Here is a 27,288-nt window from a genome sequence, read left to right on the forward strand (position 1 = left end):
GACGAAGGCAGCTTCGCGACCGGCGAGCGCCGATGACGCGTCCTTCGGACTTTGCCGATCGGGGGTCGAGCGACCACAAATTCGACCGACTGCTGGCCACGCCCGCCGGGCTAGCTACTCTCTGATGACGCTTGCATACCCCAAAGCGATTGTCATGCTCTGCTTCAATTCTGCTTGACCTGGTGCGCTACAAGTGCGCAGTTTCTGAGCAAATAGTCAGGGCTCCCGGCTCCGGCTTCGTTTTATGCATCGAATGTCTTCTTGAGAAGTAAGGCAGACCGTTCCAAGCAGAAGATTCAATCTACAAATACAGAACTAGACACAAATATCCAGATTGTCATATAAACCATCCTGCGCGTTCGCCATAAAGCGAAGCGCAAGTCCTAATGAGTATGTATGTACGTAGAGTTGCGATTAGACGGCCAGGCCAGGAGCCTGGGGTGTGTACGGTGAATGGGGTGTACGCGATGAACGGATGAGGTCTACACGTTGGAGGGCGCCGAAGTGGTGAGTATGTACCGAAGACTGCAAGTATGAACACCAAGGAAGGTATGCATACAAACGAATACGGTATGTACACCAAAAGAAGGTGCGCTCACCGAAGAAGGTACGTATAGCGAAGGATGATAGTCATGAACGGGTCGTATGCACATTAGGAGCGTCAGTATGTACTCGCTGAAACCGCGGGAGGACGTCGATCATCGGACGACCTCGAAAGAGGCACCGAGAAGGGCTTCGCGAAGACGCCGACAATGCCGCTCCGTGGCTAAAAAAGAGTCGACGGACAAGGCACCGAAGGCTGCCATTCACGAAGGTACGAGAAGACAATCGCGGGCGGTTGGAAAGACGTCGAAGGCGCCGTTGGGTTCGAGACAGCGCAAGGGCTCGCATAGGTAGATCAGGTAGTGGTTGACCTATCTGGTGAAGGCGGCGGCGCTGGCGGACATGGCGGGACAACTTCTGAGGGCACATCCGACGGCGTAGAGTCGACGCTAGGCTGTCTCGTGAGAGCCGGCGATGTGCTGACGGTAAGATGGCCCGACGTTGCGTCTACGGAGACTGGCTCCGGCGCAGCTGCAAGGAGATGGGTCGGCGCTACACTCTCTTCGTGTGGCGGAGAGCGCGGCTGGACGACTATGTCTTCGGCGCTCGCTGACCGCGGCAGCTGCGCAGGATCGTCCGGCTGCGGCAGCGCCCGCGCCACCGGCGGCGGCGCGGCGACATCGTCGTACTCCGGGGGACCCCCGACGTTGTCGTAGGCGGGGAGCACGTCCTTCTCGTCGATCGAGCCGTAGTCGTTCTCGCCAGAGTCCAGCCGGCGACCGCGCCCGTCCGTATTAGCGCCGCGCGTGCGCCGATGGGCCCGCCTGGGGCGCGGGTGCGCGGAGGGGAGGGGGGCGATGTAGGCCATGTCGCGCGGGCACGGTTGGGAGCAGGGGACGACGCGGCTGGGGCGGGGCGGGGAGGACCACTGGGGCTGCGCGCGGAAGAATTGGGACATGGGCTGATTCGCCCGCTTCATCATCATCATTCTGCGGGTCATAAGTATGGGATGGGAGGGGGGTGGATGGATACACACCTCCGGAAGAAGATGCTGCAGAGGAGGAAGATGGCGATCGCGAGGAAGAGCCATTCGAGGATCGTCTGTGGCGCAGAGTCAGTTCCCCGCCTGCCTGCAGTCGATTGCAACGTACCTTCGACACCGAGCTCGTACCGTCTCCACTGCCGTCCTCATCGTCCCTTGACTCGAACCACCTCTTCTCTCCAGCGCCTGCCCCCTCCCTCACCATCCAGGGGAGCGCAGAACCGTCTGGGATGATCATCGTCGAATATTCGGCCGTCGAGCGTTCAACGCTGGGCTCTGCTCTGTTGCTTAGTCGACTATCGTCCTCGCGCGAGTCGTGGTGGTTGGGAGCAAGTGAAGAATCGACAGGTATTCGTAGATCCAGGGGCAGCGCATTCGGAATCGGGATGATCACGAATTAGGCGTGCAGGGCCTAGGAGACGCTGAATCCTGGCCCAAGTTCTGTAAGAGGAAGCAGGATTCGGACTCTAAGATGGACAATAAGTCGAAGTCTCCACCGAGGACGACGAGCTGAAGCCTGAGGGCGAGTCCGCAAGGAGGGAATAAGGGGCGGCAGCGGCGCAGGCGGCCCGGTCGGCTTGATCCGATCATTGTAGATCCTTGTGGGCGTCCGACATGACGTGCCACCCACGCCCTTCGTCTTCGTCCTCCACCATCTGGTACTCCTTCCCACGGACTCTCATTCACCTCGGGACTCCAAGGGCCTCTATGTATATTGGACAAGGCAGAGACGTTCCCGACACCTCATCTTGGACCAGAATATCGTGATCCAGACTTGAAGACGACATCGTCAAGCTCTTCGCCTTGCGCGTGTCCATACTCAGTCTGAATGCTATCCATCGATAGCCAGCTTAACAATGGGACATTGTTACTCTGCCTTCATGCCTCCATCTAGTCGCTCCATCTGCCTTATTGTCTTTGCTCGGACCCCCGCGCCTCGTGGTGGCTGATATAAAGGACGCCATTACCCTCGCCCTCAGTCATCTGTTTATCGAGTGCACCTCTGCCTCCCCCGAGACTCTTCTCTGCCAAGTGCAGCACACATACACGGTCTTCGAGCCCGCCATCGTCACTTAACTGTGCACCTCTCGCCCTCTCGCCACCGTCATCCAGTAACGGCATCGCCATGGATCACTTCACCATCCTACCCACCGCGCTCGCCACAGAGAGCCACCCGATCGTCATCGATGAAGAGCCACTCGCGGTCTTCGAGCTCGACCACCCCGAACTCGGCGCGGGGGTTCCTGTCAACGAGGAGCACCATGGCAGCTGCCACACGCAGAATCAATACGTCTGGTGCATTGTTTGCTAGGACTTCCGATGCATCAAGAACGAGTCCCTTTGTGAGTCTTTCTGTCCGCTGCAAACGATACGGAGTACTGACCGCCCGAAGAGCCACGACGTTGCGCGCCCGAATAAATCATATCCTTATTCCTCTATATCCCACATCGTTCATCGCTTTGTCTTCCCAGAAACATGTGTAGTTGATCTACCGGAGCTGGGATACAGACTATACAGACATAAATATTCGAAGTCAGAAATCACCGATTGAATCAGCATACATACGTATAATTATCTACTGTGTCAAGACATCATGGCCTTTACAGATGTCTTTCAAAGGATTGCAGATTGCATTGACAAAGTCGAACTGAGGCACGTGATATGATCACAAAGCTCAATTGTCGCCGTCACCCGGTATAGCGCCCTTCGTGACAACGCTTACCCTCGACGTTCAACACTCAAATCCAGTCCCTCGGTGTCTCTCTGATCGTAAAATGGATGCTGCTTTTGTCAGGGAGCTCGAGAATGACTTTGCCAGAATGATCCTGGGAAACCCGAGTGTCGATGGCAGACGCTCTCCATCCCAGTCGGGTGCGGGGACACCGAGCAGTGGAGCACCCGAGGCGCGACGTAGGTCTTCTAGACGTAGCGAGGACCGTTCCCCGCTGTCTCAGTTTGTCGGACAACACTCGAAGCGCATAGGGAACGCCGCTCGAAGCGAGAATGCGGCTCGCAAGGCTCGCAAAAAGGACAGGAAAACGATCTGCGGGCGATGCGGGAAAGAAAAACTCGAGGGAACTCGATTACGGACGTGCTCTCGATGCAAGTGGGTGTAGATCTCTGCCTTGCTGTCTGATCGTCAACTGACGAGAGTCTAGATCTATCAACTAGTAAGTCAGTCGACACTTACCCCCCACCCGCAGGCTAACGCATAGGGTACTGCAGTTGCTCGGAAGACTGTCAGCGCGAGCACTGGCAGGACGGCCATAAAGATGAATGCGCTACTTTTATCCACCCACCGTTCGCGAAAACATTCGATCCTACGGATCGCGCAGACGCACCGTGGCCACTGCACCCCATCTTCGCCAGCACGAACGAGAACGGGCTAGGGATCTGGATGACGACCGCCGGTGATCTGACCAGCATGTAAGCTTCGCTGCACATCTATTTCTTCGTGCGCTTATGCCTTCATCGTAGGCTACAGCAAGCGTCGATCCCACCGGATGTTCGTGCTGCGGATGTGCCTCCTGAGGGCTCACCTTCCTTCCGACGCTGGGCTGGTCTGGAGGGACCGAATCGACGCAACTTTGGAGAGGAAATGAACAAATACGTAGGACCGACGGTGGCTACCCTTCGCGTCCTTGTGCAGAATCGCCGCACTGACGGAAGGGTCATCGCCGTCGTAGGGGGAGAGACCGTGCTATCTGTGTCCAGTATCATGAAGGATAATCTTCTGCCGGAGGAACAATCCAGGGTACGGTTCCAGCCGCTCGAGGGGAGGTGAGTAGTCCACAAGTGACGTGCATCGCAGAGGCTGCCAGGAAGCTCACCTATAACAGGATGGACCTTATGCTGGTGCCTCCCTGGATCGACTACGACAAGCGCCTTCGCGTCGCGATCGCCGAGATCAATGGCGCGATCCTGCCAAAGGGCAAGTTCGGCAGCGATGGCGAGTACCAAGCCCCTGTCAGGGGATATCCACACCACCCACAAGCGCCCACAAGCGTGACTGGTCTTCAATTGGTTTGGTCTTGTTTGGTGTATGGTACTGATGGCATTTGCATGTGTTGACGCCCCCCATCAGTCATTACCTATGACTCATTCCTGGTGTGTTTCCCTTATATCTCCTACTTCCCTTCTCCTCCTCTCCCTTTGGTGACCTCCCCCTTTCCCCTTCTCTTATTTATTCCTTCCCCCTTCTTGGACACTGCCAGTACCCTACCAGTCTCCCACCACCATTACTGTATGGTGCCTTATCGCACCATCATCGCTCACTGATCTTGTGACCTGATGACTGTAGTAGTTATCTCCTATCCCCTTGATTACTATAGCTACAGTATATATACAGGCAGTGGGCATCAGGAGATCCTTCGGGTTTGATCTCCTTGGTTCCCCGCTCGCCTAGGTGTGTTGGTACTTACTGGTTACTGTTCCCTGCTAATATACCTTGGTTCCCCGCTCGCCTAGCTCGCGCCCCTACGCCTGGCTCTTAGTTAACCTCTGGGAGTTCTCTAATCCAGAAACGCTCGTCGTTGGCTACGGTGGGCGTCGCCCATCGATGATCGCCCCATCCCTTCCTTGCTGCCTTGGGCCTTCCACACCCTCGGCTGCCTCCGCCGCCTCCTAGCGAGCCCGCCTCCCTTGGCTTGGGTTGCGTCCTCAGGCTTGGTCTACGCCCGCGCCTCTGCAGCGGTTGTGGTGCTAGTACTCCGGGGAACGGCCCTCCCTGTACGCCGTGGCACCCCTCGCCTCCTCGCTCTGGTGTGTTTCCCCTTCGTCCCCCGGTGCGGCTTAGTCGGTCGTCCCCCTGGCAGCAGTGGGAAGTGTACCTCCGGGAGTACCACCCCTCGTCAGGCCTTCCGCTCCCATCGGCCCGTCGTGGGCTCACCTCCCCGCGCCTTGCTGGCCACTCGTCCTGGTCGCATCCCCCTTCCCTGACCGATGCCGCCACCCATCGTGTCATCCCTTCTCCCACTGGCTTGGAGCTCATGCTCGCCGTGGTACGTCTGGCCTTAGCGCTGCTCCCTGCGCTTCCTCCGGCGTAGGGCATCCTTCGGCGCCCTCTCCAGTGCATCCTCTCCCTACCTCGCCAATCGGGGCTACCCCCCTCGATCCTGACGCTGCACCGTGCCCCCTCCTCCTTCCGATCGGTGTCGCCCTCCACCGATCACCACCACCGGCCGCGTCTCTGGCCGATACGCCTCTCCACTACCCTAGTGACGCCGCCCCCTCGTCACTACCCTCCACCTCGTGTAGGCGCTGGCGGCGCTGCCTACCGGGCACCCTACTCGTGGGCGCCCCCCATGTATGGCTCACGCATGGGTCCACTGTGTAGTGGTATTCAGTACGCTTGCCCTCCTCTCTCTACCGAGCTACGCCCTACCCTACTCCCTCTTCTATCGTCGGTCACGACCCGCCATCACCGTCGATCCTCTCCCTCGTCCACCGTGACGCTCTTCACCCTTCTAGGACGTCACGCCTCCCTCTAGGTGGTGTGGCTGTCCGGGGACCATGGCTGCCTAGACGTTAGCCTCGTCTCCGCTACCGTCTCCACTCGGCCACTCCCGGCTGGTCCCCTTACAGCCCCCGTCCGTCCCACAGGCTCGCCCTGGGATCGTGTCGTCAGCTGGGAGCGCGCACAAATCGTCCTCGCACCAGGAGACTTCGCCGTATACCTTGTGCAGTACCGCATCGGCGACGGTCATCTGTACAACTCATACCCCGAGATCATGACGCGCGCGACCGGCGTCTGCGTCCCGTGCTACCTCACCCGCGCCAAGGGCACCGACAGCGGCTGGTGCGCCTCCGCCGCGGGCGAGCTTCGCATCGCGCGGAATCTGCTGATGCTGCCGAACGACCTCTTCACGCCAATCGCCACCATGGACTTCGCATACGTTGAGGAGTACTACAAGCCGTTCTTCGACGAGGGGCCCGACGTCTTTGCGGTGAAGCGGTTTGGGAAGCGTGCGGAGCAGATGAATAGCCTCATGTCGACGCTGGGGCCTTTGCAGATGCAGGCTATGATGAGCGTTCTGCCTCCGGATCAGCGCGAGGAGGTCAAGCGCCGCTCTAAGGCGATGGGCTTTGATATGGATAGGATGATGCGCGGTTAATGAGAATTTCGATTATTAAACTGTATCCCATTGTCTTCTTTAGCCCTACAGAGTCACTCAAAGGCGCAGATTTTCATTCCTCTCTTCGAGCATCGAAGCCTATGACTTGATTCGTCATTCAAGACTTACATCGAGAGCAGATTAGACAGTTATGTGTGTGTCATATCAATCTGAGTCCATGGGATCCTCCTCGGAAACGGATTCGAAATCGTCGTCCTGGACCACATCCTCCAGCGCAGGCTCCTCTCCCAAGACATCCATTCGCTCCTGCTGCCGTATCTTTCTGAACAGCGCGACCGACGAGCCGACCCTCTTCCACCGCTTCTGCATCTCCTCATCTGCCTCGTCTGCCATAGACGCATCGGCGAGAAGAGGAAAGATGACAGATAGATACGCAGCGACCACCCGTGCGCTCGTGATTGGCGACCACTGCACGTTCATCATGCTCAGAGAGGGAGGCAGAGGCGGACGCCGTGGATTGCGCGCGAGCGTGATGCCGGTCGCGTCGAAGTCGATCTCGAGCGTTTCGAGTGCAGGACAATGATGGGCGAGGGCGGTGAGGGCGTCAATGGTGAGGCGGCGCGTCCATGTAGGCGGCGTCTTGACCCACAGCCGCAGATTGCGCATGTGGGGCCATGCCATCGCCATCCGCTCCACCGTCTCGTTGGACAAGTCGAAGCCGCCCGCGCTCTCGAGGACGAGGTTCTCAATCGAAGGAAAGGTGAAAAGAGGCTCCATGTCAGCGTCCGACAGGGGCGTGCGATCGCTCTCCTCCGTCGACGTCCATTCGTTTATCTGGAGTTCAAGCAGGACCTGGGGCTGTCGATGGGCGGCACGGAATGCGCGCAACAGAGACGGCCACTCTCCGCGGCCTGGCCTGATGACGCGCACGAAGACGTTCCGAAGATGGTCGAATCTGCAACCTTGGAAGAAGTCTATGGCGAACTTCATGGGGATGAGGTGCAAGAAGAGCTCGCAGAGGGAAGAGAATGCGTTGGGATGGCTGAGACCGGCGGCCTTCCATTGCCTGGAGTGGTCGGCCAGAAGGTACTTGACCGAGTGGATGGAAGGACACCGGCTGAGATGGCACAGGACAGGCTCGCTGATGATCGAAGTCTCGATGGCGCGCAAGTTCCAGGCGGAAACCGCATTCAACACCAGCTTCTCATGGTGCGACCGCCGCTGCGACACGACTGATGCATCCAGCCTATACAGGAAGTCTTGCACGTGAGGGCATCGCAATGGGAGGTGCGGCACAATAGAGAGGCTGGACAAGGGGGACTTGTGAATGTACAGATGGATCGAGACGATGGATGGTCCAAGAAACGAGCGTATGTGTGCTAGGTTGGCGCTCAAGTCGTTCCAGTAGATATGGCGCAGATTCGGAAAGAGGTTTTCGGGAAAGAGGACGGACAGAGCATAATAGCCCTCGTCTGACAGATCCAGCAGTCCCTCCTGGTTCCGAGAGTAGCCCCTGACATGAGACCGATGACTATAGCTGGAGGCGCCGCCAAACACCAGCGCATTCGTGAGTGGCGCATATTTGACCAGCCGTTCAGTGTCTTGTACAGTGATGGAGCGAGCCAGCGCCTTGATAGAAAATCAGCGATCGCGAACGAGCTGGTGTGGTATGAAGAACGCTGAAGCTCACCATGCGATTCCCTATACAATCGAAAGGGTACGTGATTGCTATATCAGCCACGCGCCATACGTCCGCGGGAAGCAGGCAATAGACAACATCCTCGATGGTCAGGTACTTGTCCTTCCAGAGGGCCGTGATGGCGGGGAGATGGAATGCACGAGACGTCCGTGCGCAGGCCGCCAATGCGCGAGTATCCGAGACAACGTAGGGACCCTGGCCTTCAACGTGTCCCTGGTCGACCACAAAGGCATTGCATATCGTGAAGACGATCTCGGGTATGGCTAACGCACGATGCATCGCAGCCTTCCAATCGACCCTCGCCTCAAGGCGCGGACTGGGGCATTGGGTCAGCCGAAAATCGTATTCCTCCCGACCGAACTTCTCACAGATAATTGGAAAGCAGGTCAGAATTCCCTGGCGCGCACGACTGACAGCGGCAGACAATTGGGGAAAAATAGTGAAGGACAAGCACGCTACTTATCAACACGTGTGACTAGTGTGTGGATCGGCCGTTGCCGGAGAGCAGACATCAGCACGAAGTTCGAGGACTACAGTGCCCGATTTTTTGGCTACACGATAAGTCTACAAGTATAAGAAACCCTGATCTCTACGTACAAACTTAGAATAAACATAACAATACGGCTGGAAGCTTTCCTGACGACGCATTTTTTGCGTTGTAGCCTCGTCCTTCTCTAGTCATCGTCGTTGCCCCCTTCCGATCCAGACAGCATTGCCGAGTCATCCACGAGAAGAGTGCTGTATTCCTGAGTCGTGGCGGAAGTACTTCCAGCCGCCTCCAAGCGCTCGTGCGCACGAATTTTGGCGAACACGGTAACCAGCTCGCCAACCCGGCGCCACCGCCTGCCCGACAGCTCGTCCGCGGTCGTAACGTATCCGAGCCGGGGAAAGAAGAGGGAGAGGTACGCCGCGACGGCGCGCGAGCTGTTGATCGGCGACCACCGTACGCCGAGGCAGAGCAGCAAGGACGGCGGCATGGGCCGCGAGCCCGCAATACTGGGACGCGCTGGGTTGCGGTCGAACGTGACGCCCGTCCCGTTCAGTTCGAGCTCGAGGTACTGGAGGACAGGACAGTATCGCGCGAAGGGCTCGAGCGCGGCGAGCGTGAGCCGCCGCGTCCAGGTCGGACAGCGCATCGGGACGAGGGTGAGCTCCTGGAGCTTCGGGTACGCCTTCGCAATGCGCTCGGCCGTCGCGGGTCCGATGTCGAAGCCGCCCTCGCACTGCAGCCAGAGGTCCTGGAGGCTGCCGAAGTCGAGGAGAGGCGCAAGGTCGTCATCGGTGACAGGCGGCGCAGGTAAGCCATCATCCTCCCCGATGCTCTGCTGCTCGACGCGAAGGGTCGTCAAAAGGGCAGGGCGCGTGTGCGCGGTGCGGATGGCGCGATATAGCTTCGCCCAGTCTCCCGGGAGAGGATCTTTGAGGCTGAGGGATAGCGACGTGAGCGCCGTGAAGTTCGCGCTCTGCATGATGGCGATGCACGTGCGCATGGGTACGTCCAGGTTGACGCTGAGCGTGCGGAGGGACGCGAATGAGTGGGAAGGCAAGACGTCCTCCGCTCTCATGTTACTCAGAGAGTCGATCGTCAAGCTAGCGAGCGACGGCATGCGCGCGAGGTCAAGGAGTGTCGCAGACCCGACGCTGGTGGCGTTCAGACGACGCAGGTCCCAGGAGCCCCCGAGCAAATGAGCCAGTGCGATATTCATGCTACCTGGCGGCGCGTCCTTCTCGTCTGCGTAGATTGAGAGTCCATGCACTTTGGGGAAGGCGGTCGGGAGGGTCTGCAGGATCGAGAGATACGCGGCCGGTACATGGTGAAGTCGAAGTTCAAGGGTAGCAAGCGAGGGCGAGATAAAATGCCGAATATGATGCAGACCAGCAGCACGGCTATACCAAACCACATGCCGAATGTTTCTGAGGAAAGATGGGGGAAGGATATACGAGAGCGCAACGAAGCCGTCCTCGGACAGCTGCACGATGGGTATGTCAGACCGCATCAGCATGGAGCGCGGCTGATCAGCGGCACGACCAAAGGTGAGCTTGTTGATGAGCGGCGCGTAGAAGAGCAGACGCTCTAGGTCTTTTGCAACAATTGCGCGCGTGGGGACCTGGATTGGACCGTTAGCGTGATCGGGCGATAGATATCTGACGCAAAAGCTCACCAGTAAATCGCATTTGTAAAGGCCAAAATGCTCGATAGCGTTGACTTGCGTTTGCCAGAGATCCGGGGGCGTACAGTGTAGCAGAACCGTCTCGATCGCGAGGTCGTTGTTTTTCCACAGCATTGTAATGGCGGGCAGCTGGAATGCGCGGCACGTTCTAGCGCAGGCCGCTAAAGTTGGCGCATTGACGAAGAACGGGCCCTCGTCTTCCCCCAAGCCCGTATTCAGGGCCAGCGCGCGACATATCGAAAAGAGAATGTCCGGTATGGAGAGAGCTCGATGCATGAGTTTTGACCTGGATTTGAGTGAGTATTCGGCCAAAAAGCACGGACCGCATGTAAATCGTCCATAATTTACGTCCAAAACGACATTCGTTCGCATACGAGCAGGGAAGTTCACGTTTATGCAACGATTACAAGCCGTTGGTGAATGAGGGGCTTGGAGAAAGCCCCTATTTCCTTACTGTGCATATTACTCACCTCCAATTCAACGACCCTCTTCCGACTATGATATTGGCGGGCCAATATGATGACCTGAACTTGGGCGGTTTGACGGTTTCTGGTCGCCGAAGTAAATTCCAAACCCGTTCTGAGCAAGCAGACCACCGTGACGGTGCCGTTACAGTCACGGAGCGTGACAGAAGCGGATCACCCGGGCCGATACTGCTCCACGTGCCATCTATTTGTAGCTGCTTATCAGCAGCGTGCTCAACGACGAGAACGCCGGCGACAGGCACCGAACGACGTTGACGACGACGCCAACGACGCCGAAGACGACGCCAGCCAGCGCTCTCCTCCGCGCTGAACGGCGCTGATCACGAACTCCATCGGGATCATCCTGCGCGCTGCGGATCGGCGACGGGACTCGCGCGAACGACGACACTGACGACGCGCGCGCACGACGAACCGGACTCACGACACATCAGCATCTAACGGAAAACACGGATTTTGACGGACGTTGACCATGTCGTACACGGGCATTGGCGGCTCGCCCACGAATCGCAATGGCGCGGGCGCGGGATGCGTGCGCCAGGGCCTTGTCAGCTTGAAGGAGGATGGAACGTTCGCGAGCTGGATTTGGAAGGCCAAATGGCTCGTGCTGAAGGAGGCGGTCCTGGAGGTCCGCAAGTCTGAGGTTCGTGCTGTTGGTTGCGATCGGGTCAGCACGATGCCTAACCCCCGCCCCAGAATGCGCCCCAGCAATCGGTTATTCAACTCAACGACATCTCCAACATCGAGCGCACGGACCTGAAGCCGTACTGCCTACTCCTGGAGACGAAGGATAAACGGTGCGTTGCCTTCGCGCGATCCGCGATGCATATAACTGACTTTCCGCCTCTCAGGTTCTATATGGCTCTAGTGACTAGCTCAATGCGCCCGTGGCTTCCACCCGCTAATCCACTCCCAGAAATCCGATGAAGAACTATACGGCTGGCAGGACGACATCTACTCTCGCTCCCCACTCATGGGTGTCTCAAATCCGACCAACTTTGTTCACAAGGTTCACGTCGGGTTTGACGCCGTCACTGGCGCCTTCACCGGTCTCCCTGACCAATGGTCCAAACTCCTCACCAAATCCGCCATCACTCGGGAAGATTATGCAAAGGTCCGTACCGACTTCTCCAGTACAGCCCTTCCCTCTTCGCCTTGTTCGTCAAACGATCTGTATCATGATTCCAAGCATGAACAACCCAAGTCTTTCCAATCGACGCCTTTCCCTAGTAGTCGCTCTCCCAAGCCATACCCGACGACTCGCGCCTGCTGCGTTCAGTAGAACACCATGTACACTCAATAGCGATGTCCTCGCAGCCATACTCCTCATCCTCGCTCAACGCCCGACTTGGCTGCTTACGCGTGTTTCCCAGGACCCCCAAGCCGTGCTGGATGTGCTCGAATTCTACGTCGATCACCAGAAGAGGGAGGAGATGGGCGAAATGGGTACGTTCGTCTTCTGCATCGCCTTGAACTCTATCAATGTCCATCCCGCGCGCTCTGACCATATGACTACCCCACTGATGACGGTCGATACCTTCGCGACGCGCTGTGTCCTCACTCCATTGATGACTCAATGACTTCTGGCCTCTGCACTCCTCGCGCTATCGTATCTCTTTCCCGGACACCCAACTCACTGTTATTTCAGGCATCCCAACACAACCCTACACCGATGCGCCTGCCCGCTTCAACGCGGGGACCGGGCTTGCGGGGGCTAATGTACGTTTCACTCCGACTGATGTTCGTCAAGCAGATTCTGAACTATGTCTTCAGCAACGACCGCCCATCGGCAGGCAAGACTCCGCACCAGCACCGTTGGGATCGCAAGGTGAGTCCCCGGCTTGTCTACAGAGTCAATCCTCCTTTGCTCACAGATATTGTGTTAGGCACTGGTGGACAACAACGCCCGGCACTCTCAACAGAACGCTCGATACCCAACTTGCAGGCGTCCAGGCCAGCGCCGCCCCGGCCGCTGTTGACAGCAAACCGGCCAGCACCCTCACCACCCAGCGCCGCTGATCTCCGCGCGCGAAAGCCTGCGCAGGGTGCGTCCTGGTATCATACTGTCGTCCATGTTGTTGATGTATTGTGTATCCAGGCCCCTCCGGCGGCGCCCCTCCACGGAAAGAGAGCCTCGACCCCGGCCAGCGCGAACGCGACGACTACGAGCGCGACCAGCGTGACCGTGAGCGCGAACAACGAGACCGCGACCGTGCTGACCGCGACCGCGCTGACCGTGAGGCGCGCGACCGTGAGCAACGGGACCGTGATCGCGAGCGCGTGCGGCAGCAGCGGGAGAAGGAGCGCGAGCGGGCTGATCGTGAGCGGGAGCGGGAGGAGCGACCGGGCATGGGTGCGCCCGCGAAGAGCGCGCCGGCGACGAGCCAGCCGGGGACGCATCCTGCGCCGGGGGCGGCGGGCGCGCTTGCGGGGCCGCCGCCAGTGAAGCCGTTGCAACCGGCGAAGAAGATCCAGATCAAGGAGGAGGAGCGGCCAACGAAGGGGGGCGGTGGGGTCGCGGCCGCGGCGGCTGCGCTAGAAAAGCCGAAGGAGAAGGTGAGTCGGTAGTGGATGGGTTTGGAGAGGGGGTAAATTGCTGACGATGGATTGCAGGAAAAGCGGATCAGCACGATGACGGAGGTGCAGATCATGGAGAAGTTGCGGCAGGTGGTGTCGGATGATGACCCGAAGACGATCTACAGTAAGATCAAGAAGATCGGGCAGGGGTGAGTGGTGGCTCCCTTCTGGTGATCGAGGTTTTGACGTTTGCTGCTAGTGCTTCTGGCCATGTGTACGTTGCGAAGACGCTTGCAACTGGCAAGAAGGTGGCTATCAAGGAGATGGATCTCAGGTACGCCCCTATTGATGTTCTTCCTTCTGCATCTGCTCAAGAAGGCGTCGCCATGTAGCCACCAGCCACGAAAGGAGCTCATCGTGAACGAGATCATGGTCATGAAGGAGAGCCAGCATCCGAACATCGTCAACTTTCTTGGTTCGTGACCGCATTACCCGTGCTGACGCTCATGCTGACGACAAATACAGACTCGTACTTGGTAAAGAGCAACGAGCTTTGGGTCGTCATGGAGTACATGGAGGGCGGTGCTTTGACGGATGTCATCGAGAATAACACGCTCGAGGAGGATCAAATTTCAAGTATCTGTCTGGAGGTACGTCTTTTCGACTTTCTGTGCCGACTAGCATCGCTCAAGGCCTTCAACTAGACCTGCAAAGGCCTTGGCCATCTGCACAGCCAGAGCATCATCCACCGTGATATCAAGTCCGACAACGTTCTCCTCGACGCAAGTGGTCGCGTCAAGATCAGTCAGTTCCTGCTGGTTAGCTCATGATTGACGCGTCGATGCTGAGAATACCCTTCCTTTCAGCCGATTTCGGCTTCTGCGCCAAGCTGACGGACCAGAAGTCGAAGCGCGCGACCATGGTGGGCACTCCGTACTGGATGGCGCCGGAGGTCGTGAAGCAGAAGGAGTACGGGGCGAAGGTCGATATATGGTCGCTCGGCATCATGGCGATCGAGATGATTGAGAACGAGCCGCCGTATCTGGATGAGTGCGTGCAGTGGTTGCGTTCGTGAGAGGTAGAGTGTACTGACTACCATGCCAGGGAGCCGCTGAAGGCGTTGTACCTGATTGCGACGAACGGTACGCCGACGTTGAAGAAGCCGGAGGCGTTGAGCAAGGTATGTGTGCGATTGGTCTGTTCCTGCATCCTCGCTTGACACTGTCTACAGGAGCTAAAGGGCTTCCTCGCTGTCTGCTTGTGCGTGGATGTCGCCAGCCGCGCGACTGCCGGCGAGCTTCTGGAGGTAAGCTGTCGAATGTCCGTAATAGCATCCGTCTTCTAACACAGTCAACAGCATGCATTCCTCAAGAAGGCGTGCTCGTCCGCGGGCCTCGCGCCGTTGCTGCGCTTCAAGAACAAGACGCAGTCATGATGTTACTCGTCATCTTCGCCCATGCTACCTCCTCGCCGCAATACCTTTGGCCAAGGGGGCGGCTCGTCAGCGCGTCCATATCTACTCACGCACTCGCTCCTCCACTGTGCATACACCGCATCGTACCTCATGTCCGCAGCGTGCTGCTTGCCAGTGTGGTCACACATCCTCGTACCATGTTGCATGTCGGCGTCGTGCTGCTCGTCCGCATTGCTGCTGTTCATATACCGTTCTCTTGCGGCACCGGATGCGCCCTGACTTTGGTAGCCCATTTAGCAGTCTTTCAGCCGGCCGTATTATTATCCCACTTCCTTTTCATTGTGTATTTGCGGAGTCTATTCATCCTCTTTCGTTATGATGATTTGCGGAAATCTGGGAACACTCGCGCGATAAATGCCTTTCATTAGGCGTGCGGGCGCCCATTAAGTTCAAATACTAACAAGCAGATAACGGCCCGGGCATCGATCGGGTCGCCTCGTGCAATCCTTGTTCTCCACGGTCGTGTCGCCGCGTTTCTCGACGCGCTAAGCGTGGTTCTTCAAGTGAGTAGACAATCTTGATGACCACTGTTTGTCCCAACAATGACGCAGCCAGCCCAAGTACTTCCGACTCGAAGGGCATCGACATGCATCGTGCTTTTGCAATCCCAGAACTCGTCTTCCGGATCGTCGATATGTTTGTTGAGGTGGAAAATACGGATGAGACGGACGGCGATGGACCGTATGTTGTCGACAGACCGGCTCTTGCCGCTTGCGCACGAACATGTCAAGCATTTTACCTCCCCGCCATCACGGCGCTTTGGAAGGATCGAGACCTGGATATTGAGACTGTTCTTTTGCATTGCATGCCCGCCGATCTCTGGGAAGTGCAACGAGAGACATCCTCTTCGTTCTATAAGCGAAATGTGACAGATTATCTGGTAGTCATCCTCTTTTTCCTTCCTTCATTCGACGCTCATGCGCACCGCAGGTTCTCCGACGCTCAATCCGCCACGAGGACCTAGATCGGCTTTTCGTCGTAGCGCCGCTTGTCAACAAGCTCATCTTTGGTCGGGCTGCCAACGTCTTTCATAGAAGTGTCGCTAAAGAGCTGACGCAAGAGTCATACCTTCACCTTGCCTCAGTCCTTCCCGTCGGCATCTTCTCCAGACTACGTCACCTCGTCTGGGAGGGCCAAAGCGCCGATCTAGACTATCTACCCGTATTCCTGTCACCGTCCCTCAAGTCGCTGCATCTCCAGTATATCAAGACCTCAGGTCCGCGCCTCGACATCATTTCCAGGCTTCCGGAACGCTGTCCCAACATCACACAATTCGATTTCATGATCTTACCCTTCGACGACTTTGGCTTTAACAACAACGCGAAGGATGTCGTCAAGTCGAGGCTCGCTCGCCTCACACGCGCCTGGAACTTACGCGGGCTCGCGACGAACATCACAGCCTATAACTCCCTGAGTACTCTAGGGCAATTACCAGACTTGAGGAGTCTCTGGCTCACGTTTGAAAATGATCCAGTCGCCATACCCGTCTTTTTCCAACCTGGGTCATTTCGATTTATGCGAGACATATTCCTTGACAGGATCAATATGCGAACAATTATTGCACTGTTGCAGAGTTCCACCTTTCATTCGCTGAGGAGTCTGATCCTTCGAGGACCTGTCGATGCAACCTCCGGAGATTGGTCTGTCCTTCTCCGTGCCGTACGGTCTGCGGTCATTAGCCCGATGTCGGTCGAGTCCCTTTCCATCGACGAGGGATATTGTATTGCAGGAGCGACCCCTCATGAATCGACGGAAGCGATCACCGACACCGACCTCGTCCCATTATTCGATTTCCACAATCTCGCACTCCTCTTCTTGGAACTCCCGGGAGGCTTTGATCTCCAAGACGCGACTATCGACCGAATGGCCAAGTCCCTGCCTCGATTGGAAGGCCTTGGCTTGAAGTCCCAGCACCCGCCGCGCTCGCAGCGTCGCCTTTCGCTATCTGTGTTAGCGCCGCTCGCCTTACACTGCCCGCGCTTGAAGTTTGCACGTCTGGATCTCGATGCGAGGGGTAAATCATTTCTTGGCAGCCCACCACCAACATATCAGGCTTGCTCTTTGGAGTCGCTTGACGTCGGGTATTCCCCTATCACCAGCTCGCACGCTGTCGCCATGTATCTCGCGGCTTGGTTCCCGCAGCTTGCAGCTGTTGGATACGATAGAGACTCGGACTCAAGCAGCCTATGGGAGGGGGTACAGAAACGGCTAGCGGCGGCGCAGATGGCGCGCGAAGTCGCGCGACTGGAGGGTGAAGGAGAGAGTAGAGCTGCGGCCATGGCGCGACTTGGGTTGGGTGACGGAGAGAACACGGTAGAATCTTCGGAGGAGGAAGCAGGATAGGTACCCTTGTCTTTTCCTGCATTCTTGCCGAAGCTGAGCCTGGCACAGAACTCTCATGGACTCATGTGCGGCTTGGAGTGGGCCCAAACTTGCTCAGTCGTTCGTACACCTACCTATGTTCCTTTTTCCTTCTTTCTGCGTGTTTTTTTCTTCCTCACCTTCGCGCCAATTGTAGCTTGGAAATGGGTTATTCAGAACGTTCTTGACATCAGATATCTTGTTCCACGACGCTCCGGACAAATAAGGACAAACACTGATATGCAGACGGCCGCCGAACTGCGTTCACACCAGTCTCCGAAAACCTCGTGCAGGCCTTGCTTTCGACGGTCATTATCTCGCCGCGACTGTTCGTTGTGCTCGCTTTGAACTTGCATCCCTCACTAGCTCAAGCTGTTCAGGTGAGCATATTTTCTCGGTGATCGCGCATCGTTCTGCCTTACAGGATCAATCGTTGCAGCGCCATCCTCATGCACCACGCTCTCTTCGTTTCGGACATCGTCTCTCTGATCCTCGACTGCTTTTTCTTGGACGGCGCGCTTGCGGACGAGCAGGGTGGGCCCTATATTGTGGATTGCCCGACGCTGGCGTCCTGCGCGAGGACATGTCAAGCGTTCCATACCCCCGCTATCAAGGGGCTCTGGAAGTATCATGATCTAGATCTCGAGACCGTTCTCTTGCACTGCATGCCTACCGACGTATGGGAGATACGAAGGGAGACCTCGCCTACTAATTCTGCCGCTGTAGTTGATTATATGGTGTGTGGGCTCTGTACTACTCTTGTGTTCGGATACTTACGCGTGGCTATAGATCCTCAAGCGCCCAGTCACTCCCGAAGACATGAGTCGGCTACTCGTTATTGCCCCGCTGATCAACATGCTCACCGTTGGCGAACATCGCTCAATAATGCTGGCCCAGGAGTCATATAGTTTCATCTCTTCGTTCTTGCCCAAGGGTGTCTCCTCCGGTCTCCTCAACCTCGAATAATACGTTGAGGAAGCCGATCTGGTTCATCTGCCTACAATTCTTACACCAGCCATCCAATATCTTCACCTTGACTACCGGTCTACCAAGCCTGAAAGTCTTCATCCCCTCATCACTCCTACTCTCGCTGTACACTCTCCTCACATCTCGGACTTCGAGGTGCACCTGCCCTATGACGATGGCGACGGTGTTGGGAGCTCGGCCAGACGGGAGGTCTCTGACGTTCTCCGAACCTGGAGCTTGCGCCGTCTGCGAGCGGAGGGGCGCGACTACAATCTCTTGGCAGACTTGAGCCAGTCGTCAACGATAAAGCATCTCGATCTCAAGTTCCGGGACGACAGTCTGAAGCCACAATCCGTCGACTTTCATCCCATGTCCTTTGCGGCGCTGCAAGATCTGTGTCTGGACAACGTGGACATGCGTGTGGCTATCGCACTATTGAAAAAGTCAAATTTCGACACACTGTACGAGCTCTGCCTGGATCCCGTCCATACGGTCTCTCGAGATTGGCCCGAACTTTACCGCACTATAAATTCTGCGATCATCCGCCCCGAGTCGATGATGACTCTCGTAATCGAGCCCAGTGACATGTCGTTGGATCACTTGCACGAATCATCGGGACCGATGACGAACAAGGACCTCATCCCATTCTTTCAATTCCGAAATCTTACCACGCTCGCCTTGCGACACCCCGGAGGCTTCGATGTTGGCTCGTCCACCATCGAGTGCCTAGCAGAAGCTCTACCTCATCTGACTACCTTTGCGCTATCATCGATGAAGCAGCCGCGATGTCAGCCGAGAGCTGGGCTGCACGTGTTAGAGTCGCTCGCCATGCACTGTCCAGAGCTGCGGTCTGTAGGGTTGACGTTGGATGCGAGAGGAACATCATTTCGCAGTCCTCCACCGTCGTACAAGGGGACCGAGATACAATTCGATTTTGGCAGAGATGGGCACGAAGGAGAGGTTGAAGAAGACGACGAGTCATCGCTGGATGAGGAGGACGTAGAGTCTTCAGACGATGAGAGTGATTAGGTGAACTTCGTCTCTACATGACGTTGGTGTCGGGACTGACTAACCTGCACACAGTATACGGTCTCAACGTCGTTTCGAGATGGAATAAGTTGAAGAAAGCGTACAGCGGGAGGCGCTCGGCCGGGGCTTCCCATCTACGGAATTAATACTGGCATGAAATTAGTACAGCAATGGATGATGAAAGAACCGGCGGACGAACATGAGACGATGAAATAGGTTACGAGTAATGGTAGTGAACAAACCGTACAAGATACAGACAACAGACGACGACGAGGAGAAATAGCTACGCGATACAGCAACCACGGCGGTTGTCTTCAGAATCCGGATCGCCTTCGCCCTCAGAGTCCGGACTGTTTTCAGAGTCCGAACCAGCTTCGCATGCTTCGACGTCCGAGTCGGCTTCAGGGTCCGACTGAGTTTCCTCGGCAGGCGACGTGCTCTTGTATGGGAATCCGAGGATCAACGGTGAGCTGTCCTGCAAATCGACACGGTCGGCGAGCTTCGCAGATCGCTCGGAAAGTGCGGCAGAGGGGGTCGGCGAAGGGGCTGGTGGCTTGGAAGACGCAGCTGGCTGATTGGAGGGCACGACCGGCACAGATGAGGCTGGTGACCGTTCGGGAGATGCAGCTGGCTGCTTGGGCGCCTGAGTCAAGGGGCTAGATGTCGCGGCTGGCGGTGTATAGAACGCAGAAGCCTGGCGCACCTCCTCCGGCGCGGCCTTGAGCAGGTCCTCCATCAGCCGCTTCGCGCGCATCCCGTAGCGCTGCACCAGGAACGCGTCTGGTCCCAGCTCGTAGTACGGCTCGTAGTACTTGTCCACGTACGGGATGTCCACCTCCGCGAGCACGGGCGTCATCCCGGGCGGGGGCAAAGGCCACCCGGCGATGATGCTGACCTCTGTCTCGACCAGCTCCGCCCAGTCTGGCTCTTTGTCTGTGACGTTGCGGCTGATGTAGGTGAGCGGACCGACGCACGCCGCGCGTGTAAGCGCCTGCGGCAGGTCGGTGAGCGTCACTCCGTCGCCGATGCGGTACTGCGCGCTGTACACCGCAAAATCGCCGGGCGCGAGCGCCACGCACGCGCGCTTCCAGTCGACGACCCGGTTCCAGGGCGCTCCCGTCGGTTTCTCGGGGGGCTGATATTCGAGGTCGGGGCCGACAGTACCCCGCGGCGCTTCAACGCCATTGATCTCGAGGAGCGCGACGCGTGTCCGGTCGTTGTAATCTTGCCATGGCGGGAACCACATGAGGTCGATACTGGCAAACGCTGTGAGCTTGATTGCGCGAAAGGCGCCCCAGCCCGCGACTCACCCGTGCAATGTCTGATAGCTGCATCGGTCGCGCTCCTCTGGCAGCACGTATTCCTTCAATTCGTCGCACGCTAGCGAAAACCTCGTCTGCTCCCCGAAGACCGCGAAGATGCGTCCGTCCGTGCGCCGATTTTGGACCATGATACGGAGTGTGACGAGCGTCGGCCCGGAGAACTTCTTGAGCGCGCCGGTGAGAAGTTCCATGGGACTCGCGGTCTCCTGTTGTATCCATCGCAAGAAGGACGGGGGAGGGATGGTCTTGGTATACTCGCCGTCTGCGGGGACGTAGGCGGGCTGCATTCTGAGCAAGTCGTTAGCGTTATATTATATCAATCATGACGGTCAGGTGAAAAATGGCAGACACCCCCAGCGACGTCCTTTATCGCAGCCGCATCCTCCTTGTCGAGCCTCAGCGTGGCGCGACGATTATCATATGTGGCGCGGGAAAGCGGTGATGAAGGGGGGGGAAGACAAGGGGTGCGCCTATCGGTTGTAACTGGCTGAAAGAAAGATCGGCTGGACTCACGTATGACCCATGAGCGGCGAAGCGGTCACCCACACACCAAGCCCGTTCTCTTTGACACGAGCGAAGATAGGATCGATGGGCCATGGCACGTCGGGGCGCTGTGCAGAGTCGAACGTCTTGGCTAGCGGGGGATGCACGAAAGCCGTGCACTCGACCTTGTGCCCGTGCCGCCAGTGCTCACGCTGGCACTCGATCGAGCAGCTGGGTAGACGTGAGGTACGCTCACGCCATTGAAAGACTTCCTCACTGATTGATCGACCTGAGGGGAAGGAGGAATGTCAGCAATGAGTTCCTCGCCAACGCGACCGATCACATACTTGCAGCGCGAGCACGTCTGCAGACGCGTCCCCGCGGCCTTCTCCTTGCCGCATCGGCCACAATTCTCCTTCGCGTCCCTCTTGTGTGCCTTTCGCGCCGCGTTCTCATCGGCGACGACCCCCGCGACGGGTTCGTGGTAGATGCCCCACATCTCGTTATCGTGGGCTCGTGCGCGTGCAGCTGCTGTCTTGCGCCTACCCCTTTGCGTTGCTCCAGACTCTGTTGATGGTCTCGTCCCCCTGGAAGAGGACGACGAGGCTTCGGGCATCGGTACGCCGCTTGCATTGTCAGAAAGGTCTGACGAGAAGTGCGTCTCCAGAATCAGCCTGGCGAACTCATTTTGGAGTGCACTCGCGAGCTCTGGATCCATGTCGAGTACAGCGCTTCGTGATTTCCTTGAGAGACCTGGAAACCGCTGGATTCGAAATCGTGGTGGTGGTAAGAATTAAGAAGCGCCCGGCGCTAGTCAACTTGATCGCTAATATAGCTATTTCCATTTTTGTGCTTTGCCCCGGAATGTGATTCGATTATCATGTCTGTTCATTGCATGGTAATTATATCTATCGTGCCTCATAAGAGCGACGCAAAGCAGTTTCTAAATCATTGCCCACTGCCCTCATCCCTGCCCTGTATAACTCTCGCCATTGCGGCGGAACGGATTCCTCCATCGACTTTACATACGCAGGATAAATCCTCTTCATACTTTCCTCGCGCTGTGTCGCCCGCTTTCCGATGCGCTTGGGAAGGAAGTCGTCCGGGTTTGGCCCCCGAAGCGGCTCGAAATATTCCCAAATATACTTGATATCCGTTCCTGCCTGCAGCATGAACACGTTGCCGTCGGGATCAAGAGGAGGCGTGAAGTTGCTATACAGATCCGAGCGAAGCTCGGACGCGGTACGGTTGACGTCGCGGACGCCCATCTTAATGCACGGGATGCCAGCCCCGAGGGTCGTGTGCAGGACGCGGGGGTAGCTCCTGAACGCGTGCGCGTCGCCAAGGCGGAATTGCGCGCAAATTATGGCGAAATCGCCTGGTGCGAGGATGACTTCGGCCCTGTCCCAATCGAGGACGCGATCCCAAGGCTTGCCCGACGGCCGTTCTGGAGGCCGGTACTCGCCTCCCTCCGCGCTAAAGTCGCCTTTGGGGGCGGCGACGCCGTTGATCTCGACAATCGCAGCGCGTGTCCGCCCGGTATAGTCTATCCACGGGAAGACGTGCATCGCCACCTTGCTATAGAGCGCCGATCATGAGAATCGGCAGTGAACGGCTGTGATATACACGCACTCCTCGTCGATCCTCTCGAAGCGGACGTGCGCAAGGTCCTCGGGGAGGAGGCCCTCCTTCAGCACGGAGTTGACGGTGAGCATGATGTCGCCGCCGATGATCGCCATCGCCTGCCCGTCCTTGCGCCTGTTCTGCACGACGAACCGAAAATTGGCGAGGCAGCCGCCAAAGTACTTGTGCAGGCTCGGCCCTGGCACCAGCCGTGAGGGGTCGTCGAGCCCCGCCCAGCGCGCCCACGACGGCGGCCCGGAGTTGAGGGGCTCAGATACATATCCCTCTGGAGGTGCATACGGAGGGTCCATTCTGTCACGAGGGTGAGCGAGCACACGCCACAGGGCAGTGGTGGCTTACATGTGCGCTATATCCCCCGCCACGGACATCCATACGCCCACGCCGTTCCTGTTTGCGGAGGCGAAGATTGGGTCGACGGGCCATGGCACGTCCGAACGGTTTGACGGATCGAACGTCTTCGCGAGCGGGGGCTGCGCAAAGGAGGCGCAGTCCGCCTTGTGCCCGGCGCACCAGTGGGTGCGCTGACAGTCTTCCGAGCAGCTGCGACTGCGTCAGGGAGATGCATCTAGCAGTAAACAAAGCACTCGCTAGTTGACGGCTCTGCGTGTGTAAGTGATCAGCGTGCTGCCGCGAGCTACAGAGTAAGCCAACGTACTTGCATCGTGAGCAAGTGTAGAGAAGGGCACCACGCTGCCTTTTTTGACCGCACCGGCCACAGACGCTCTTCCTGTCCCTCGCATGCGCCTTGCGCGTCATGGAATTATCCCGGTTACCCATTGCGAAGTAATCATCCATGAACTTCACGTGCTGCGTTAGACTTGGACGCTTTTCAGGGGTCGCCGCTGATGAGCCACTAGTTCTCGGAAGAGCAGTAGGGGCAGGGGTGGGCGAGACAGCATTCGCCGAAGTTGCCGTTACGAGAGTGCTCGTAGGAGAAGCAGCATCTAGGGAAACGGCTCCATTCAAAAGCAATGCAGCAAAATCACGATCCAGCTCTTGGAGGAGATTTCCATCCATGTCGTCTGAGCGAAAGGAAGGGTATGGGAATGCTTGGTCAGCGAGCCAAAAGACACAACGAGCGGATCCTTTCACAGAGGGATTCACCTGTGTTAGACGCAGCCAACCTTTAGGGGTGCTGGTAGAGGCCGCAAGCAAGAGGGCAGGCATGTCAAATTGGCCGGGCCGACGCCTTCGGAGGCGCCGCCCGACTGAGTCTCGATACCGACAGTGTGCCGCGACCACCAGTTACAAGGCCACCTGCTGTGATTTGTGTGGCCGGCATATTGACGCAGTTCATGTATTGCTTGGGAGTATGCAGATTGCACTTGACTTGACCTCATCTGCATGATCCAAAACTGGCGTCAGAAGCAAATTCTCCCCAATTGCTGAGAAATACATTGTCTAAGAAAGGAGCCACGCAAGCAGATAGTGCTACAGATTTATCAATGTATCATGAGAGATGCGCAGTCAAAGTCCATAAACCAAGATGCACAGGAAAGGGCCAGCGGCATACCAGCACCGTCGAAGAAGAATAAAGTAAGAAATGAAGCGCCAAAGCGTGAGGAGATCGTCATGTCTGAAAAAAAAGGTCGTGCAAGCGAGTAACAGTGCGTGAAAACCATTGCGTAGGGCGAGGGAGACACTGAGTAGCTGTATATGGGAAGAGGATAGGGTGGACCGTATGGAAATTTATACCTCTTCGACCTCGCGCTCCATCCGCACAGTGACCCGCACCGGGGATGGCGACCGCGCACGCCGCCCGAAGAGCATGGGGAGAGGCGTCGGAGAGCGGCTCTTCGAGCCTGCATGTGCATGGCCCTTGGAGCTCGTACGCGCATGTCCCGCCCCCATCGCCCGCCCTACCTCCGCGTTCCCTTCGGGGACAGCAGGCGCGGGGATGAGGTTCGAGAACGGCGGCGGCGAGGGCTGTGCGCCAAGGGGGGCCGTGTAGTAGATGTGCTGGGAATGCGCGCCTCCCGCGCCATACCCGCTATCAGCGCTCGCCCTCGCCCAGTACCCGTGGTTGGCGTGGTACGCATGCGTCGGGTCCGTCGCGTACGCGTCCGAGTTGTAGATCACGTCGCGCGCGGAGCCGAGGGAGGTCGCGAGCGAGTCGCAGGACGTGAGCGACGTGACGGAGTCCTGGGGCGCGTGGCGAGCAGAGGGGGTGCGCGGGCGATCGGCAGAGAGCTGGCCGGCCGCAAGGCCCTGCGTGGGGTGCAGATGGAATCTGGGCAGCGTCTCCTCCGACGGCCCTCCCATGAGGCTGCGAGAGGGCAGGCGCGCCGAGCGCTCCGAGTCGGCGTCGCAGGGTACCTCGGGCAGTGACTTGTCGATCGTCTGCTGCGACTTGCCGGTCAGCGACTGTTGGCGCCGAGGCGCCTCCGGTGACGGCGGGATCACATTGACAGGCAGCGCCGGCACGCTTTCTGCGTCGTCCGAGCGCCTCCCCGGGCTGGTGCGCGCGGTGTACACCGAGCTCGCCGACGAAGCGCGGCTGAGGCCCTCGCTGTACATGCTTCGCGTCCTGCACAGCTCGAGGCTCCGACTACGGCTCGCGCTGAGGTCCGCGGGGGCGAAGGGATCCTTGCGCGTCGAAGCGAAGGGGTCGTCGGAGGCGTCCTGGCCGACCTGCGCGACGTAGAAGGGAAGCGCGCCAATGGAGTTGTTCGGTTTCTGGGTGACGGTAGTGGGGCCCTTCTCGTTGACCTTGCCGTTCGAAAGGGTAGCCTGCTTGAGCGAGCCCAGGTACGTCATCTTCTCCGCGGCCCCGTGCTTCGAGTCCGGCCAGGCCTTCTCCCACTTTGGATGCGGGAGCTTGAAGCCATCCACAGTACCCCGTCTGCATACCTTCCGGAACATATGCACAACCCTTGCATGATAGCTCGCCTCGCCAGCTAGGCCGAACAGGATGAAGAAGGCGAGCGCGCAGAGCACAGGCGCCCAGCGCCCAGCCTCGATGGCAGCGGCGGAGAGCGGCGCGGCGTGCCAGGTTGAGAAGACGATGAGGGCGACGTCGGGCGTGATAGTCGAGGAGCTATCAGAGGTGTTGAATGAATCGACGGCCGACACGTCCGGGCTCGGGAAGGCGGGATCCCACTCCGGCGCAACGGACGAGCGCCAGGGCGGGACGGAGGCAAGCTCAGAGGCGGAGGAGTTCGCCGTCTGCGTGAACGAGGGAGATGCCTCGGACCTCGGCACCCACAGCCGGCGCGCCTCCGACCACGGGATGAGGGGGCCCGACCGCGCGAGCGCCGCGATGTTCAGGCTGCTAGAGACAATGGATACAGTGAAAGCAACGAGCGCGAGGAGGACAAGGCGGAGGCAGAGAGCCGTGCGCAGGGTGCCCTGCTTCGCAAGCGCGTGATCGAACTCGAGGCGGTGGACGTAGGAGAGGCGGAGGGTGAGAACTGAGGAGAGAGTAGATGAGCTGCTGCTTTGATGTACTGCTACGAGGGTATGGGCTCACCAGCATAAATTAGCGAGGCCAGTCCCAGGCCGAGAGGCCAGCTCAGGACGAGAAAGTAGGACAGGAGGGTATTGGGGATGGCGGCTTGGCAGCCAATGTCTTCGAGGATGGTGAAGCGTTGGCTTTGTACTATGATGTCTGGGGGATGTAAGTAAGAGGCCACCGAGGGTATGGGATGCCGACTGACGAAGTAGCATAACGAAGAGGGGAACCCCAGCGGAGAGCGCAAGGTCGATCGCGATCGCGAAGAGGATCTGCAGACGTTATGAGTTATATGTAAGGATGAAAAGACTAGCTACGCACTTCGCGGCGGGTCTCGGGGACAAGACGCATGGAGGTGACCTTCCAGAGACGATGGGAGATGCAGAGACCGGAGGCGGGGATACCGATGCTTGCACCGAGGAGAAGCTTAGATGCTGTTCCTTCGTCAGCACATTTTCCGTAGCATACCACTGCAACGCACATATATCGCACCACGCTGGTACCGTATTCATCACATTTCCTGACCACACCACCGAGTTGATGAAGGAGAGCAAGCACGCCGTCGCCGCCCACGCCGCGAGCGCACAAGCACCCGTGTTCCATACTTGAAGTGTGAAGGGTACCGGAAGAAGCGCAAGAACCGAGCTCAAAAATGCCAGGATGGGGAAGAGGGGATACGTGGGGTCGTTCGAGAGCATAGCGGGGTCGTGAGCGTTAGCCGGCGTGCCGGACGTCGTGCCGTGGCGTGGCGAGTACAGAAAAAGAGAGGAAAGCCGAAGCAGAAGGGAAAACGGAGAGAAGGGGAGCACCGTCCATTCTGATGGCTTCGTATATATGTTCCAGCCGTCGGGGGCCTTGGCAACACGAGTCCATGTTCATTTCGGGAACAATGGACACGAGGCGTTACTGTGTCACAGTTCATTGTTTGTGACAGCGTGATGGCCATTGTTCGACTGACGAAAGTGGGAGTGCGATCGACCACACCCACGATTTCAGAGGGGAGGAAGAAGCAGATGTGGTGGTGTGATA

The 27,288-nt window shown here is 57.9% G+C and overlaps 9 protein-coding genes across 9 annotated transcripts; 4 read left to right on the top strand and 5 right to left on the bottom strand.

The window, feature by feature from the left end:
• Window positions 1–422: 422 nt before the first annotated feature.
• Window positions 423–2,101, bottom strand: SCHCODRAFT_02638148 (uncharacterized protein). Its single transcript, XM_003028191.2, has 3 exons — window positions 1,695–2,101; window positions 1,580–1,644; window positions 423–1,532 (listed from the first exon to the last, which is right to left on the bottom strand). Exons 1-3 carry the CDS (start codon window positions 1,821–1,823, stop codon window positions 899–901), a joined length of 828 nt encoding a protein of 275 aa, XP_003028237.1. The 5' UTR covers window positions 1,824–2,101; the 3' UTR covers window positions 423–898.
• Window positions 2,102–2,711: 610 nt separating this feature from the next.
• SCHCODRAFT_02602246 (uncharacterized protein) lies at window positions 2,712–6,699 on the top strand (the record flags this gene model as incomplete). The annotated part of the gene is made up of 11 exons (XM_003027909.1): window positions 2,712–2,881; window positions 3,569–3,692; window positions 3,745–3,756; window positions 3,831–4,012; window positions 4,064–4,366; window positions 4,426–4,552; window positions 4,671–4,693; window positions 4,935–4,991; window positions 5,054–5,127; window positions 5,441–5,586; window positions 6,076–6,699. The coding sequence occupies 11 exons, from the start codon at window positions 2,712–2,714 to the stop codon at window positions 6,697–6,699; spliced, it is 1,842 nt and encodes a 613-aa protein (XP_003027955.1).
• A 165-nt stretch (window positions 6,700–6,864) lies between these two features.
• On the bottom strand, window positions 6,865–8,638 carry SCHCODRAFT_02513966 (uncharacterized protein; the record flags this gene model as incomplete). The annotated part of the gene is made up of 2 exons (XM_003028192.3): window positions 6,865–8,289; window positions 8,351–8,638. 2 exons carry the CDS (start codon window positions 8,636–8,638, stop codon window positions 6,865–6,867), a joined length of 1,713 nt encoding a protein of 570 aa, XP_003028238.2.
• Window positions 8,639–9,033: 395 nt separating this feature from the next.
• SCHCODRAFT_02704843 (uncharacterized protein) lies at window positions 9,034–10,644 on the bottom strand (the record flags this gene model as incomplete). The annotated part of the gene is made up of 2 exons (XM_003028193.1): window positions 9,034–10,467; window positions 10,522–10,644. The coding sequence occupies 2 exons, from the start codon at window positions 10,642–10,644 to the stop codon at window positions 9,034–9,036; spliced, it is 1,557 nt and encodes a 518-aa protein (XP_003028239.1).
• Window positions 10,645–11,240: 596 nt separating this feature from the next.
• On the top strand, window positions 11,241–15,341 carry SCHCODRAFT_02638161 (Pkinase-domain-containing protein). The gene is made up of 18 exons (XM_003027910.2): window positions 11,241–11,655; window positions 11,709–11,809; window positions 11,864–11,879; window positions 11,929–12,126; window positions 12,386–12,458; window positions 12,661–12,731; window positions 12,786–12,840; window positions 12,899–13,057; window positions 13,111–13,568; window positions 13,626–13,738; window positions 13,789–13,863; window positions 13,922–14,004; window positions 14,055–14,179; window positions 14,234–14,333; window positions 14,396–14,579; window positions 14,634–14,709; window positions 14,761–14,835; window positions 14,887–15,341. Exons 1-18 carry the CDS (start codon window positions 11,485–11,487, stop codon window positions 14,962–14,964), a joined length of 2,211 nt encoding a protein of 736 aa, XP_003027956.1. The 5' UTR covers window positions 11,241–11,484; the 3' UTR covers window positions 14,965–15,341.
• A 123-nt stretch (window positions 15,342–15,464) lies between these two features.
• SCHCODRAFT_02751949 (uncharacterized protein) lies at window positions 15,465–17,429 on the top strand. Its single transcript, XM_003027911.3, has 3 exons — window positions 15,465–15,506; window positions 15,559–15,883; window positions 15,934–17,429. Exons 2-3 carry the CDS (start codon window positions 15,590–15,592, stop codon window positions 17,344–17,346), a joined length of 1,707 nt encoding a protein of 568 aa, XP_003027957.1. The 5' UTR covers window positions 15,465–15,506; window positions 15,559–15,589; the 3' UTR covers window positions 17,347–17,429.
• A 384-nt stretch (window positions 17,430–17,813) lies between these two features.
• SCHCODRAFT_02713256 (uncharacterized protein) lies at window positions 17,814–19,475 on the top strand (the record flags this gene model as incomplete). The annotated part of the gene is made up of 3 exons (XM_003027912.3): window positions 17,814–18,101; window positions 18,154–18,310; window positions 18,380–19,475. The coding sequence occupies 3 exons, from the start codon at window positions 17,814–17,816 to the stop codon at window positions 19,357–19,359; spliced, it is 1,425 nt and encodes a 474-aa protein (XP_003027958.1). The 3' UTR covers window positions 19,360–19,475.
• A 167-nt stretch (window positions 19,476–19,642) lies between these two features.
• On the bottom strand, window positions 19,643–23,825 carry SCHCODRAFT_02671478 (uncharacterized protein; the record flags this gene model as incomplete). Its single annotated transcript, XM_003028194.2, has 8 exons — window positions 19,643–20,615; window positions 20,670–20,969; window positions 21,195–21,376; window positions 21,421–21,907; window positions 22,194–22,742; window positions 22,797–23,099; window positions 23,148–23,348; window positions 23,518–23,825. The coding sequence occupies 8 exons, from the start codon at window positions 23,823–23,825 to the stop codon at window positions 19,643–19,645; spliced, it is 3,303 nt and encodes a 1,100-aa protein (XP_003028240.1).
• Window positions 23,826–24,164: 339 nt separating this feature from the next.
• brl1 (B pheromone receptor-like protein 1) lies at window positions 24,165–27,115 on the bottom strand. The gene is made up of 5 exons (XM_003028195.3): window positions 26,741–27,115; window positions 26,581–26,693; window positions 26,465–26,531; window positions 26,278–26,415; window positions 24,165–26,218 (listed from the first exon to the last, which is right to left on the bottom strand). The coding sequence occupies exons 1-5, from the start codon at window positions 26,955–26,957 to the stop codon at window positions 24,498–24,500; spliced, it is 2,256 nt and encodes a 751-aa protein (XP_003028241.1). The 5' UTR covers window positions 26,958–27,115; the 3' UTR covers window positions 24,165–24,497.
• Between the last annotated feature and the right edge of the window lie 173 nt (window positions 27,116–27,288).

Source organism: Schizophyllum commune (genome assembly GCF_000143185.2).
Source record: "Schizophyllum commune H4-8 unplaced genomic scaffold SCHCOscaffold_11, whole genome shotgun sequence".
Taxonomy (NCBI): Eukaryota; Fungi; Basidiomycota; class Agaricomycetes; order Agaricales; family Schizophyllaceae; genus Schizophyllum; species Schizophyllum commune.

Coding starts and splice junctions, on each gene's coding strand:
- SCHCODRAFT_02638161 (XM_003027910.2), top strand. CDS start 11,485: ATGTCGTACACGGGCATTGGCGGCTCGCCCACGAATCGCAATGGCGCG. Junction 12,459..12,660: donor GGAGGAGATGGGCGAAATGG/GTACGTTCGTCT, acceptor CTGTTATTTCAG/GCATCCCAACACAACCCTAC. Junction 13,569..13,625: donor TAGAAAAGCCGAAGGAGAAG/GTGAGTCGGTAG, acceptor GATGGATTGCAG/GAAAAGCGGATCAGCACGAT.
- brl1 (XM_003028195.3), bottom strand. CDS start 26,957: ATGCTCTCGAACGACCCCACGTATCCCCTCTTCCCCATCCTGGCATTT. Junction 26,694..26,740: donor ACCAGCGTGGTGCGATATAT/GTGCGTTGCAGT, acceptor ACGAAGGAACAG/CATCTAAGCTTCTCCTCGGT. Junction 26,416..26,464: donor CCTCTTCGTTATGCTACTTC/GTCAGTCGGCAT, acceptor TACATCCCCCAG/ACATCATAGTACAAAGCCAA.
- SCHCODRAFT_02638148 (XM_003028191.2), bottom strand. CDS start 1,823: ATGATCATCCCAGACGGTTCTGCGCTCCCCTGGATGGTGAGGGAGGGG. Junction 1,645..1,694: donor GTACGAGCTCGGTGTCGAAG/GTACGTTGCAAT, acceptor TCTGCGCCACAG/ACGATCCTCGAATGGCTCTT. Junction 1,533..1,579: donor TGCAGCATCTTCTTCCGGAG/GTGTGTATCCAT, acceptor TATGACCCGCAG/AATGATGATGATGAAGCGGG.
- SCHCODRAFT_02751949 (XM_003027911.3), top strand. CDS start 15,590: ATGCATCGTGCTTTTGCAATCCCAGAACTCGTCTTCCGGATCGTCGAT. Junction 15,884..15,933: donor GAAATGTGACAGATTATCTG/GTAGTCATCCTC, acceptor TGCGCACCGCAG/GTTCTCCGACGCTCAATCCG.